At 41.7% G+C, this 13,715-nt stretch overlaps 1 protein-coding gene across 2 annotated transcripts; it reads left to right on the top strand.

Moving 5' to 3' along the window:
• Nucleotides 1-8,212: 8,212 nt before the first annotated feature.
• Nucleotides 8,213-12,707, top strand: LOC139284415 (transmembrane protein 150A-like). 2 transcript variants are annotated; one of them, XM_070904677.1, is made up of 8 exons: nucleotides 8,213-8,362; nucleotides 8,725-8,772; nucleotides 8,938-9,024; nucleotides 9,463-9,530; nucleotides 10,873-11,000; nucleotides 11,136-11,313; nucleotides 12,313-12,471; nucleotides 12,532-12,707. In XM_070904677.1, the coding sequence occupies exons 1-8, from the start codon at nucleotides 8,298-8,300 to the stop codon at nucleotides 12,612-12,614; spliced, it is 816 nt and encodes a 271-aa protein (XP_070760778.1). In that variant the 5' UTR covers nucleotides 8,213-8,297; the 3' UTR covers nucleotides 12,615-12,707. The 2 variants fall into 2 exon arrangements, with proteins under 2 accessions (XP_070760778.1, XP_070760777.1); XM_070904676.1 differs by having other exon boundaries at nucleotides 12,313-12,707.
• Nucleotides 12,708-13,715: the final 1,008 nt, after the last annotated feature.

Genomic DNA, 13,715 nt, shown 5'->3' with positions numbered 1-13,715 from the left:
GTTGATCCCCCCAAGACTACACAGCAGACAAAGCGCTCAGACCAGCCAGCATTACGGCTGCCTAATACCCCCTTTACCTAAGCATGGAGGACATGAGCAGGATGCCTCATGGCCCCATTAATGTTGCTGACTGAGAGGATCCACGTGCTTACAGGACATCTAAATACCATTATCCCCTGCTGAGCTGCCTGGCTGACATGGCGTTGGCTGTGTGGCATATCTCAACAAATGCCCATTGTGAATTCACCCTCTTTTAGTTTATACATATTTTATGATATGAGCTGACAGTGCTTACTGCTGATTTGGGTGATTTAAAGACAGAATAGGCAGAATTCCTTTGCGTGTCTTGTTTCTTTCGTGTTGTTTGAGGGAAACTTGAACACTTTGTGGTGATTTCCTTTACAGATACATTGCAAAGTGCTCGTTTTTTATTTGAGGTTTAGTGTCTTTTTCAAATTTACAATAAAATGTCGGTTATTATTGTTCAATGCTTTAAGATTCATAAAGGGGAATAAAGGAAGGCTGGTGGATACATAAAAGAGGATAAAGGATTTAAGCATAAGTCTCCTGAAAGGGGGGGGGGGGGGGGGTCTGGATTCCTCAGAACTTGAAGTGAGTCAAGGCGACAGACTTTAGGAAATACTCTTATTGATATATCAATAAGGTTGGGACATGTCATTAAACACGTTATCTTCACTAACAGGTAGTAGTGATTTCACCAGATGGGATGTCTACTCAAAGGAAGCATCGAAACACAACTTTGCTTGTGATTGAATCCTCTTATTGGACATCAGATTATTGTCCTGCTGATTAACAGTGCCAGCTGACCAGAGATGGCAGTCTGCAAAGCCACTGGCCCATGACATTACGAACCACTCAGTATATGAACCTTTATTTACCTTCCTGGTGCCAACCACCGCTGACCAGTTAAAACAATTAAGGATTTAAGTTGTTAAAGCAGGGGCATTTAAATAGAGCCACCGGACTTAAGCTAGTCTTGTTAGTGTAGTGTGTCAAAAGAACGAGAGCTGAACTGGATTTGTCATGCAAACCACAGGGTCACACCTGAAAGAAGATGCCACAAAGAAAAAAGGAAATGTTAATATTTACGATGTGTAATATGATATGCTGAATGGTATACAGCATTTGTGAAGCTTCATGGCTACTAATTTGCCTTTTAAAGCGAGACTATGTAATTTAAGAATAAAAACGCAATCCTCCTCTTAGAAAAGAAAAGTTAATTCATTAACAATAAAATGCACCCCCACGCAATTCAGTTCTCAAGAGCCTTACTTGGTCTGGTATGACCTGTAGCCCAACTTTAGATTCACTGCGTCAGTTTTCTGTCTTCAAACGATACATACAAACGTAATCAGTCTTGCCTCTTGGAGCCCTCTACACGACAGCCACCTCTGCAGTTCAGCGGGCTCATATAAGTCTCACTCCAGTTATTATTATGCAGGAGAAAGAAGTACATTTACACTGTCATTCAACATTTTATTATTGATCCAGTAATAGTTCAGGAGGCAGGATCGTAAAACAAAGCGTCAATGGATATCTCTCTACTTGCATTTCACTAGGATTAAAATCATCTGCTCTCAAGGTCTATGGTTTCCTATCAGTCACTATTGTCTGCAAGATGTACGGATCAAATTTAGTAAAGTCCCTTCAAAGCTGCTTAGTAAAACAAGAATGCAGGTTATAATCCCGTATGTAGGTTTATAAAGCCTCCTTTCATATACATTTGCTGTTATTTACAGCTGGAAAAACTGACCTTTGCCGATCAGGGTCTGCTCAAATACACAATAGAAACTGGGCATCCTTGCATTTTTGTTTTGTTTTCTCAACTGACTTTCCTGAAAATCATTTTCAAAATTGCAAACTCCAAAACAGTTTATAACCATGTAGCACCACACCATAAAGACAAGAAACTATCATGTGTAATATAGGCATGTGTTAGGTCATACAATCAATTTGAGAGTTATAGATCACATTGCACAATTTACCTTAAGGTGAAAACTGCTCCTTTGCCACCGGCATGGGTCAGTCAATCAATCCTATAAAATACGGCACGCAAGTGGAAGAGATGAATACACTAATGTATTCTCAAAGATAAGGAGGACAGAGTTTACTGGATTACAGTAAATAGACATGTTAACAATAGACGCCTGCTTTATTTCCTTAATGCAAAGATTATTGATGACACATTAGGCTTGTGACAGGATTCAGCGTGGCAGCATGTGTCAGTGTGAATAAGATTCACCTCGCAAATATCACACACTGTGTCTATTAAATACATTCAAATGCGCGGTACTGTGACAGTGACGCCATTCAAACTGCACGCGGCCATATTTCAGGTTTAGTAAATGTGTGTCGCATTAGCATTTTGCATGAAATCAGAGAGCAAGACAATCCTCTCGCCAGCAGATGGTAATATCACAGTCACTGGCAAAGAGATAATCCAAACCTGTCACATTTTACACTCTGTCATTGTGCATTGGATGTGTAACTCATCTTACTCCACGCTACAGCCCGATAGTTATGCAGTGTTAAGAACGTGACTCAGGTGAGGTGGTGCAGAGCGCAGTAAAAGCTAAGTCCCACTGCTACTGTATGCCATGTTTGCTTTGCCGTATCAACAACAGGCCATTAAAAAAAAAGTGCTTACCACATATAAAATACAGTATAAAGTCTACTCCACATCAGTATTTGGGGTTTTCAGAGTCCCTCTCAATTCACTCACAAATAAGCATCTCCTGCTGATACACAGGGTTATGGCTATTTTAGCTATACTTTTCTTAAAGCATTTTTTTTGGAAAGATCTCATATATGTGATTTTATTCAAAGGAAAATGTTTGATGTGTCACAGTAGGAAAATCACAGGTGTAAATAGTAAAATGAATGATGGCTGAATTCCACTTAGCTGCTTCAGTTTGAGGGTCCTGGTATGGTGAGTGCTGGCTCACTGGCTCACTGTCATGGCTTACTGGGACACTTGAATTCAACAAAGCCATTGTCAATGTTATTAGGTATAGGTAATAAGTCAAAACACCCTCCTTCCTTCCAAATAAAATCATTCTGGTTTGTGACAGCTGGAGGCTCTACTGACAAGTGAGTACACTTGTCAACTAATTTAAAAAGGGCATAGATTAGATTATCAGTCAAACTCAATCTGCTGTAATCAAAATAAAAACAATTATTAGAATTTTTTTAAATAAAAGGAAACTATAATACATTCATTAATTATATCGCATTTTGTATTGAAATTGTACCTTAATAAACTCAAAGTAAAAGGAAGAAAAAGAGTTAAATACAAGTGTATTCTGACTTTAAATGATGGGATAATAATTTCATTTTCAAAAGCTTTTAACTTTTTATTATTCCATTTAATTGCCATATTTCCTGTCAGTATTCATTTGTTTCCTATTGAATTAGATGAAGTATGACCCGCAGAGCAGCAGCTGAAGCTCTGATTGGGCAGCTGTTATGTGTTGGTGGGAGTCTTGTGTGTCAGAGCCAATTACTGTTATGAATTACACCTGTGCTTTTCCTGCTATTACACGTAAAAGTGTCTGCAATGGAATACATCTGTGACAAGCAACTTTTCTTTAATTCTTTCATTTGAAATCTCTAGAAATGTAAGTGAAGACACGATATGTGTATAAATGAGCCACTCTTGCATCTGCATTTTTACAAAAATGTCTGACTACAACGTTTCACATGTTTTTTTTTGTTTTTTTTTTATGTATTCACATGTGAATATAAAAGTTCATTAACATATCCGATGAAATTGGAGAGCCATTTTGACGTACATCCCACTAGGAAAAGCACTAGTGTCAATAATAGAATTAAAGGCTGAATTCCATTTAGCTGCTTCAGTTTCAAGGTCCTGCTCACTGTCACACCAGCATGTCTTACTGAGGCGCTTGACAGAAAGGATCCATTGTTAATCTTCTTAGAAACACCTGTGTTTTTCCTGCCGTGAGAAATTCTCTCATTGTGGCAGGGATTTATCGTGTTATAGAGACTCAGTAGAACCTTCATAAATGTGTTGTATAATTATACAAACAAAAGTAAATTACATACATTTTGAATCCTCTTCCAGGTGTGAAATACCAGGGATGTAGCCCAACAAACATGTTTTGCGGACTATCATTCTTGGAAACGCATCATTTTCAAACGAACAAAAGTGCGATCACATTTTTGCAAGGCACATTACCTGTCAGATTTCAATTCAAACTCACCAAAAACTACAGACAGAGGTGTCGCACAGCAGGGCCTGACAACACTGAGAGCTACGTCAAGCTGGTCACACCAGAATGAGACAAGAGATTGTACGATTGTGCCAAAATAAAAGCGTCGTATTTATCTAAAAAAAAAAAAAAAAAAAAAAAAATCACGTCAAGACAAACTGGATTGTACACGTGGTGAAACAATTTATGTAAATTAAGATGACATGTGAGGTGGCACAGAATACGCAGGTGTCTCTTGCTATTACTATCAATTCTTCCAATGTCTCTACTTTTTTTGTTTGTGTGAATACGTTTTTTTTTTCAGTATATTTTGGTAGCACTGCAGAGCAGCTTCTATATACACTCATATATGCCTTAAAAGGAATTTTGTAGTTTGTAAAAAAAAAAATTTAAAAAAAGAAAAAAACTAGTGTTTATAGTTTCCTAAAAGCCATTCCTACCGTGAGGCTATCATGTTGTCTTATTTTGAAAAGCACAACCGGACGTTGTTTATGCGGCTAGCCTCCTCTGCTAAGAAAACGCTGTTTGGTTTTTTTTAAAGGGAAACCAAGGTTGTTGAGGTCTGCGGTGGGCATAGCAGATTGAAGGTAGGTACAGGCTCATTTTTGTGTACTGGCTGTCCCAGTAGCGTCGGTGTTCTTGCCATTTAACTGTCACGTGTTTTAGCAACCTATGGCTTAGGTTAGCGGAAACCAAGATGCGGGCAAGTGTCAAGTCAAGACAACTGGTAAAGTGCAAGCTAACTAGCGAGCTAGGTGGAAGCTAACAAGGCTAACGGTACCGTTACCCGGTTCACGAGAGCAGGATGCCGGACTCAGTGATTGTTGTTCCGTTTGTTTGGCTGCACCAGTCCACTGTGGATAAATAGAACTCGGTGATTATTCAAATACATTCTCACAGTTGTATCGAGTCTTACAAGTACAGTGGCGAATATTTCCTCTGAATGGCTGCGCGGGGTGGGGGGTGGGGGGTGTTATGGCCCCCCCGCACATAAACACAGACAGCTTTGCCCTAAATGAATGTCAGCATTCTGTGTTTTAGGCTAATTAAGAATGGTAAAAGCAATGTAATAAGAGGTACACTGTGTCGTATCGGCTGTCGTCTGCAACCAGATCTGCTGTCCTTTCTAAACTGTTGGGACTAGTTCACATTGTGTGTGGCTGTCACTGTGAGGTTGAAATTTAGTTTATTTTGATAATGATAACAATAAACAGAAATGGGCGTCTGTGTGTCATGTCACCCGGCCCATTGCATCAGTGTGGATAGCAAGAGAAATTCTAAATGATATTAACTCATAACAAGAAAGTGAACCTTTTGATGACTCCTGAACAGAAAAAAAAAGTGATTTGCTTTGTAAAAGTCCTTACAAGTTACGTGTCAGCCACAAGGCTTTGTAGTATTAAAACAGCAATTCACGCCCTCCCTCTTTCGCCTGCTGTGGGTCAGAAATGTCAGGTGATCGGCTGATCTTTATGTGTGTCCTGCAAGGCTGCATGCTTTTATGGTTTCCTTTCTGTCTTCTCCTAGCTGTGATTCGCAAGCTTCACTGTCTAGTGTGAACACAGTGAAACAGCCTCGACGTGCAGTGAGTTTTCTGGCCTTCTCTCAGAGCGCCATATTTAACAGCACTTCACAAGCACTCTACTGCTGAGCGTATACATTCAGAAGAGGGAACTGCTGCCATGTGAACCAAACCATTTGAGGAAGCGGCTACACTTTTAAGGTGGAGTGCAGGAGAGCAACATGGATGTATGCAACAAAAATGCGTGTGAGCATACCCTCGCAAATGCAAACCTAGTTTCAGTGTTCGTTTATGGAAATGACATATAAACGCACACAAATATATCGACGATGTAAAAACAATGTTGACTTGTGTTGCACATGATGGCTGGGAATAAACCTGTCCGTAATTGACAAATTGTAGAAATGACAAAAATACTGATACGCTCTTACCTCAATTGTGAACCAAAACAAAACAACAAAAGAAAATTGTATACCCACTAACTGTTTGACTGTTTCTTTTTTTTATTCATGTAAATGTCAGAGGATATTCCATGTCGGCTGAAGGCTTTATTTTGGAAAGAAAAGCATGGTTACCAGAGCAACCTGTAAAGACCCCTGTCAAATGTATTTACCTATTTCAGAGAAAAGTGGATGGAAAGGACAACAAAAGATTGAGAGATCAAGTGTTTGGCTTGCAGCACACTGCAAACAAAAACTGATGAACAAAAGCTGTTGAACTGCTGTCAAATGTGATGCTGAGAGCATATGCCCGTATACTTGCTGTGACTCAAAGTCTGTTTAGTTTAATGTCCATGCAGATGGAGGAGCTTGTGTGGCAGATGGGGGGGGTGGGGTGGTCATTGGGTCGGGTGAGTCATTGTCTTCTATGGGGGGTATCAATAATGGCCATTCTGTCTGTTAAGGCTTCACTCTAACTTTTAACCACAACGAAGCCTTCCCTTAAGAACCGTCCTTTACTCCTGGTTACCTCTGACAAAACAATCACCTCAAATGGTTCAGTTGGTGCAAATGGAAATAAATCAGTTGTGGTTTTAATCAATTCCATATGCAAGTGTGATGAGGAAACTGTGTAAAAAGGCTTTAGTTGCAAGCCCAGCGATTTTTTTTCATTATCAATTAATCTGTCTGATTATTTTCTCAAATACGTCGTTTTGTGTATTAAATGTCAGGAAATGGTGAAAAATGCCCATCACAAATTACCAGAGCCCAAGGCGATGTCGTCAAATGTTTTGTTTTGTTCAACCAACAGCCCAAAACCCAAAGATATTCCGTTAGCTATCATAGAAGACTCCGGAAACCAGAAAATACACATTTGAGAAGCAGGAACCAGCGAGTTTAGGCTTTCTTTCTTAAAAAATGTCTTAAAATAGTTACTGGATTATCAGAATAGTTGGCAATTAATGTTCTGTTGGTCGACTAATCGGTTCATTGATTAATTGCTGCAGCTCTAATAGTGTAAAATCTAAATTTACTCCTGAAACATGTTGCAAAAGAGAAAATGTGGAAATTGACCAGAACACTTTTGAGGTCTGGCTTGATTTTCCTGCATCTGCATACTAACAGGACATGGTGAAACTTTCTAAAGAATAACACAACAATGAAATCATTTTAAAATGGCCTTATTTGTGAGTTTGACCTTTTCTCTGGGAACAAGAGCTCCTTCTCATTTGGATTAGTTTAAGATGAGTTCAGTGGATATTCCACTAGAGCAAATGACACACTTGTGACTGTACCCTGTGTAAAATGATACAGCCTGTGTTGTCCCATGATGCCTCCCTCCGCCACAGAGCTGACCTTGGCTGAGTCTTCATTCTCACAAGGGCACACTTTGCCCCGACTCTTAACTTTTTCCAGCTTCATGTTGCCGTTCATTTCTCTTCAAGAGGTGTTTGTCTTTCTGTCTCACAGTGCTCGTGTAATCACAGTTGGTGTCATTTAGAGAAAAGTCACTATAAAACACAGACATCATCAAACTGTAGACAGGGAAGCAAAAACAAACCTATGGCATATTTTAGGTAGTTCTTATCAAGTGTTAATTTTTTCTGATAAGTTTGGTTTTAATTAGTTATTTGATGCTATAAGAACTGGGTGAGATGTCATGATTGACTGCTGTGATTGATTGTGGTGTGCGGGGTGTATGGGATACCGTGATACCGTGGCTGCGCCCACCGATCTCTACTGTGCAGACTCTGGGATATTTTGGTTGAATTTTTGTGCAGTGGGGAAGAAGTGGAGATACGTCGTCCATCTTTATTTGTATTTTAATGTATTTTTCATATATTTCATCAAACTCTTTCCTCTTCTTTCAGGTTGCTGCTGGTTGCGGGGCCCTGTGGAGCAGAAGAGCTGTGCCATTCCCCCTTTTTTCCTCTCATGTCCTCCCCCGTGTGTTTCCCTGTGTGTTAGTGACCCCACACCCCCACCCACCCCCCATCTGATCCCTCCTGTCGTGTCTCTAGTCCTGCCCGAAGCCCCCCTCTCACCCCATGCTTGGGACAAAGCCAGCTCACTGCCAGCCCAATGACTGCCTGGATCGTCCTGCCTGTCAGCCTGTCTGCCTTCTCCATCACAGGGATATGGATAGTGTGAGTTACAGTAACACACTGACTGTGTCACGTATGCTGCCACATCGAAACATAATGTGTTCACATGATCAAGTGTACAGATGACAAGCTATTTCCATGATGAAAAATGTCACATAGAAATTGCAAACAGGAATGTGTTGATGTGCAAATATGCACACTGCGATATTCATGCTGTCAATTAATATTTGAGTATCTTCATAAGCTCCAGTGAGGATCCTTTCCTGCTGAATGTCCCTTTTTCTCAAGCCCAGTATTATCTTCTTTCTTGATAATTGTTCAGCTTGTGTCATCAGGGATTAGAACACTGTGTTTGACATTTGCCATTTCCTGCTTTAAATGATGGTGTGTTCCTTACCCCACAGGTATGCCATGGCTGTGATGAATCACCATGTTTGTCCTGTGGAGAACTGGTGAGTGATTTCTGTCTTTTGATCTGAGGAAATGGGCATAAAACTATTAATATCTCTATAATCTACAATGTAACATTTATTTATTTATTTTTTAACCTGGGCACAGTTCTGATTCTCACATCTACCAGTAGGGAATGAGCTGAACTCATTGTGTCGCTGCTACAGGTCCTACAATGTAACGTGCACAGAGGAGCTGCCCCGACCAGGCTTCCCCAAGACGTGCTGCACCATCCAGGACATCCCCCTCATAAGGTCTCCTGTTCTACCTCTCCTCCTCCCTGTTCTTCAAGTCTTTGTTTCTGCCGAATACAAAAGCAATTTTGTGGCTGCAAAGGCCCCGAGGCATGAATAAGCACCTTGTTATGTTGTGGCTCTGTGACAGTCATTAACCCACACTTTGCATAAATTGCATTTGTTTAATCTACAAATAAGCCTTAACCACGGGCAAGTACAAAAGCACTTTTGTAAAAAAAGCGTCATGAAACTAGCAGGCTTTTATGCAGTGTATGTAGACGAAAGGCCTCATCTAAATATCAGTTGTGTTTCATAGTCACTGTATTTGTTCCGGCATATGGCTGGCTGTCTGGGTGGAAATACTGACATATGATAATACAGTGATGTATGTAGGTACAGTATAGGGTATTGTTCTACCTATAATACTGAGAGCTATTTTGTCTCCATGTGCTACAGTAAATGTGGCTCCTTCCCTCCCGAAAGCTGCCTGTTCAGCCTCATCGGAAACGTTGGAGCATTCATGGGTAAGGTTCCAACTGGATTTAAAACAACACACACAAAGGAGTCCTTTCTGTAAAGGAATAGTATGACATTCTGGAGAATATGCCTATTCAACCTTTTCACCGAGAGATAGATGAGAGGATTGAATTCGCTCTCGTGTCTGTACGGTGAATATGAAGCCACTGCTGGGATATGGTTAACTTAGCTTTGCATAAAGTCTGGATACAGCAATCCTGACTTTGTCCAAATGTAACACGTGACAACACAATTTGCCTACAAGTGCCTCCAAAGCTTGCTAATAAATGAAAATGTGATTTCACGGGGGTTATGTGCTGAACAATTTCTTTGGCAGGTGCAGTGACTTAATGTCTCTTTGAGGTTGCCAGGCAACCACATAACTCACTGCAAAACAACGAAATGAAAAATATGATTTTTTTTTTCTTCCCACACTGGACAGAACCAGGCTAGCTCTTTCTAGTCGTTATGCTAAGCTAAGCTAACTGTCTCCTGGCTGTAGCTTCATATTTAGCTCTCAGCATTATGTCAAAATGTTTGCCTCAAATGTCTGTAAACTACATTGCTGAATACTGATTATTCAGCATGTAATTTACACTTCAATGACAGTAAGACCGCTGCTTTCTGCTCTTTAACAGGAGGTGAAAAGTGTTAAATGTCTGCGTGTCTCTCTCCATTCTGTGTGTTATATTCATCGTCCATGGTGGCCCTCGTCAGCTCACTGGCCTCCAAGAGATACGGAGGGGCTTGAAATAGCCTGTGCTCTCTAATCAATAATGAATGCGGCTTTCCTTCCACTTCCCCCCCTCTGTCCTCTCCCCTGCATGTACCCTCCATGGCCTCCCTCCTTTACTCCTCCTCCCCGTCTTGTTTTATTACCACTTAACTCTGCCCCAATTCACCCCCCCCCCCCCCAACCCCACATCAACTTTTCTTCTCATATGTATTTAACTCGTCATCACTTCTTTTTTTAAGTCCCCGTCTCTCTGTTTGTCTAAGCTGTCTGGATGCTTCAGTTTTGACCTTTGACTTCCTTACTGTTGGTGGCTTGTTGGTCTACTGTTTTTACTGCCTTGGTAGTTGTACTGTACCAGACAGCAACCTGCAGGTTAATAGTTTTCAAACAGTGGTGCTAAGCCTGCCAAGAAAAGTGCCCCCTTATGCAACCAGAGATGTCAATAGCTGACAAATCAGAAAAGATTGGGTGCGGCCACATGACAGTCTACCAGCAGTGGAAAAACCTTAATGTCTGATTTCCCCATCCCAACAGAAAAATCATTTCTTTTTATGCAATGATTGAGTGAACTAAACTGTAGTGTAAATGTGCACGTCTCCCCCTGTATCCTGCAGTGGTGATGGTGTGCCTTCTGCGCTACGCCCAGGTGATCGAACACAGCCACCGATGTTGGGTCAACACCAGCGCTCTAGTGTCTGGCTGCACCAACGCTGTGGGTCTGGTCATGGTGGGCAACTTTCAGGTGAACTCCCGGGCAGCAAATGTGCTGACCTGAATACACTTAATTCAAATTTTGGTGACCTTTTTTATTTTTAAATTTTTTTGGACCTCAGACGAATGCAAACAACCTGTCTGACCGCGCGACTCTGTTTGTCAGGTTGATCACGCCAAATCTCTGCACTACGTGGGTGCCGGTGTGGCATTTCCAGCAGGGCTGCTGTTTGTGTGTCTGCAGTGTGTACTCACCTACCGGGTGGCTGTGACCGCCCTCGACTATTGGATGGCGCATTTCCGGGTAGCTCTGGCACTGGGAGCCATGGTCTCCCTCGTCCTCAGTATCCTTCACTCACAAGTGTCGTTGTTGCAGATACAGCAGTTATGCACTGTATGTTACATATAAACACAATTTAGAATGAAATTGTTCTGTTTATTTTGACTTCTTACGTCATATACCTTTTGATCACTTGATTCAATAGCTTTTTCTTCTGTGGTGTAGTTGAAAATGAAGGAATACGTTGTTGGGGTTGGGTGTGTACCTCATTGCTGTGTTTTATATTGCTCCACCCTGTTACAGTGCCTTATTAGTCAACCCCGTCATTTTGCCAGCCTGATGTCGGCGCACTCGCAGGCCAATCACGTGGTGGCTCTTGTTTTCCCCCTCCTTCTCACTCCGCGAGCCTTGAGACTCGTCTGCACAGATCGAGATGTTTGTCCTTCAACTTTGAGACAGGACAGCAAGGCCACAAAAACATCTGCCTGGGCTCACTTTCACCACCTCCTCATCCTCCTCCTCCTCCTCTTCCACTTCCTGTGGCAGCCTCTCTTTCCCTGCCTGCCTCTCTGTGACATCCGTTTAGAAACATGACCGTTGAGCTGTGGGTTTGTCGCTGTCTCTCAGATGCGTCAAACAGGCTGTTTCCCAATCTCCAATTAGGAAGCAGTTTAGGGAGACTGTTTATCCTCTGCCACTCATTACTGTCGTCCTCAGGTTTTCTGCTGCCTCCTCGTCTATTTGGCCATTCAGGTTCATGCTAATTATCTGATAAATAAAAGTCTCTCTAAGGTGAATATACTGCATCCACTGACTGGTATCCTGTTTTTAATGCCATCTGTTTAATGGAGCTGCAAAGCCTGCAACCCTAATCATATAATGGATTCACAGCTGGCACCCTGAGGCTAAGCTGCTTGTCATATATCTCATCTCATTATATCGTAGCGTGTTTTAATCTCTCCTTCCTGTACCCCCTGGAAATTCAGTGAAATAGTACATGCATGTTGTTTTGCTCGTGCATGTACCAGCGATGTTTGTCCTCCATAACTTCTCCTCCTCCCAGGCGGCATCTTTTTCATCCACGAGAGCTTCATCCTGCAGCACGCCGCAGCCATCTGTGAGTGGGTCTTCACGGTGGACATCCTGGTCTTCTACGGCACCTTCACCTACGAGTTTGGCACCGTCACCAGCGAGACCATGATGGCAGGCCTGCAGCAGAGTCACCACCTGGGCTCAGGTGTTATCATGGGCCCCAGGGCCCGGGGCTCGACGCTGGGCGGGGCGACGAAGGGACTCAAGTCCCCCGGGGGAAGCAGCACGTCCACACATCTCAACTGTACGCCGGAGAGCATAGCCATGTTGTAGCTCTGCATTGCAGCCCAAAGGTATGAAATGTCATGGCAGAGGTGCTTCATGGGCTCCCACAGTGAGGAAAGACAACAGAGGCCACATTGTGGAGAAAGAGAGGAAGTTCTGATATCTTAAACCATTGAACCAACACCAGGTTATCCCTTCTGTAATGCTGTACTAGCTTTCATTTCTTTTTTTCTTTTTTTTTTTTTCAACATTGGTGCAAGCCCCAATGTGTCCCATTTTCTGTAGCGATGTTGAAAGGAGGGCTGAATGTGTGGAGCCAGTTTTGGGTACTGGAACCATGAATGTTTTCCAAGAAGGTCATTGATTTGGGCAATTCTTCACAAGAGTATGTTTTTTTTTCCTTTCTGTAACTGCATCACGGGTCCTCACCCTTCCCCCGACACTCCTTCATGAACTACCCAATGCTTTGCGTGGCCCACCTGTTTCGGTCCTTTTGCTTGTCTCTGCACGGCACACTTTTTGAATGAGAGAGCCACCGTTTCTGTTTTGAGTTCTGAATTTGCGTAGTGCGTAGAAAATATTGAATGTTTGAGGAGCGAACCGTTAACAGTTGTGTGTGTGTGTTTTACAGGCTGTAAGCACATGGCCTGTCTAATCAATCAAGCATAAATGATCGGTCAAAAACTAGTCATTTCGCCTGACAATTTTATTTGATGCACGGATGATTTCAATGCAAATTTTGACTTTTTTTTTTTTTATTATTTTGCAAAATATGTATACATGTATCTTGAGCCACTGTCATAATTCATCTGATGGGTTTTTTTCTGTTGTAATGACTCGACCGTGCGTGTCTCAATCACTTCTCACTGAGAATCTCTGAAGTCGTCTCACTGGATGTCATTCGGTTATTGTTCCACAAGTTGCATGATCTAATGATTTTCTTTCTAACGTTTTCATTTCATGTTACCTTTTTTTAAATTTTTTTTTTATTTCATTGACTGTCATGTCCGGTGCAATAATTACCATCAATCATCTGATCATTTACGCTCCATTGGAGTGAATAATGCCTTTTTCAGTGTGTTGGAGTTGAACACAGGGCTCGTTTTGTTTTGTTTTGTTTTGGGTTTTTTTTTAAAAAAGTGACACCAA

Source organism: Enoplosus armatus, chromosome 4, assembly GCF_043641665.1.
Source record: "Enoplosus armatus isolate fEnoArm2 chromosome 4, fEnoArm2.hap1, whole genome shotgun sequence".
NCBI lineage: Eukaryota > Metazoa > Chordata > Actinopteri > Centrarchiformes > Enoplosidae > Enoplosus > Enoplosus armatus.
Note: the sequence above shows the minus strand (reverse complement) of the source record. Positions and strands in the feature narration are given on the sequence as shown.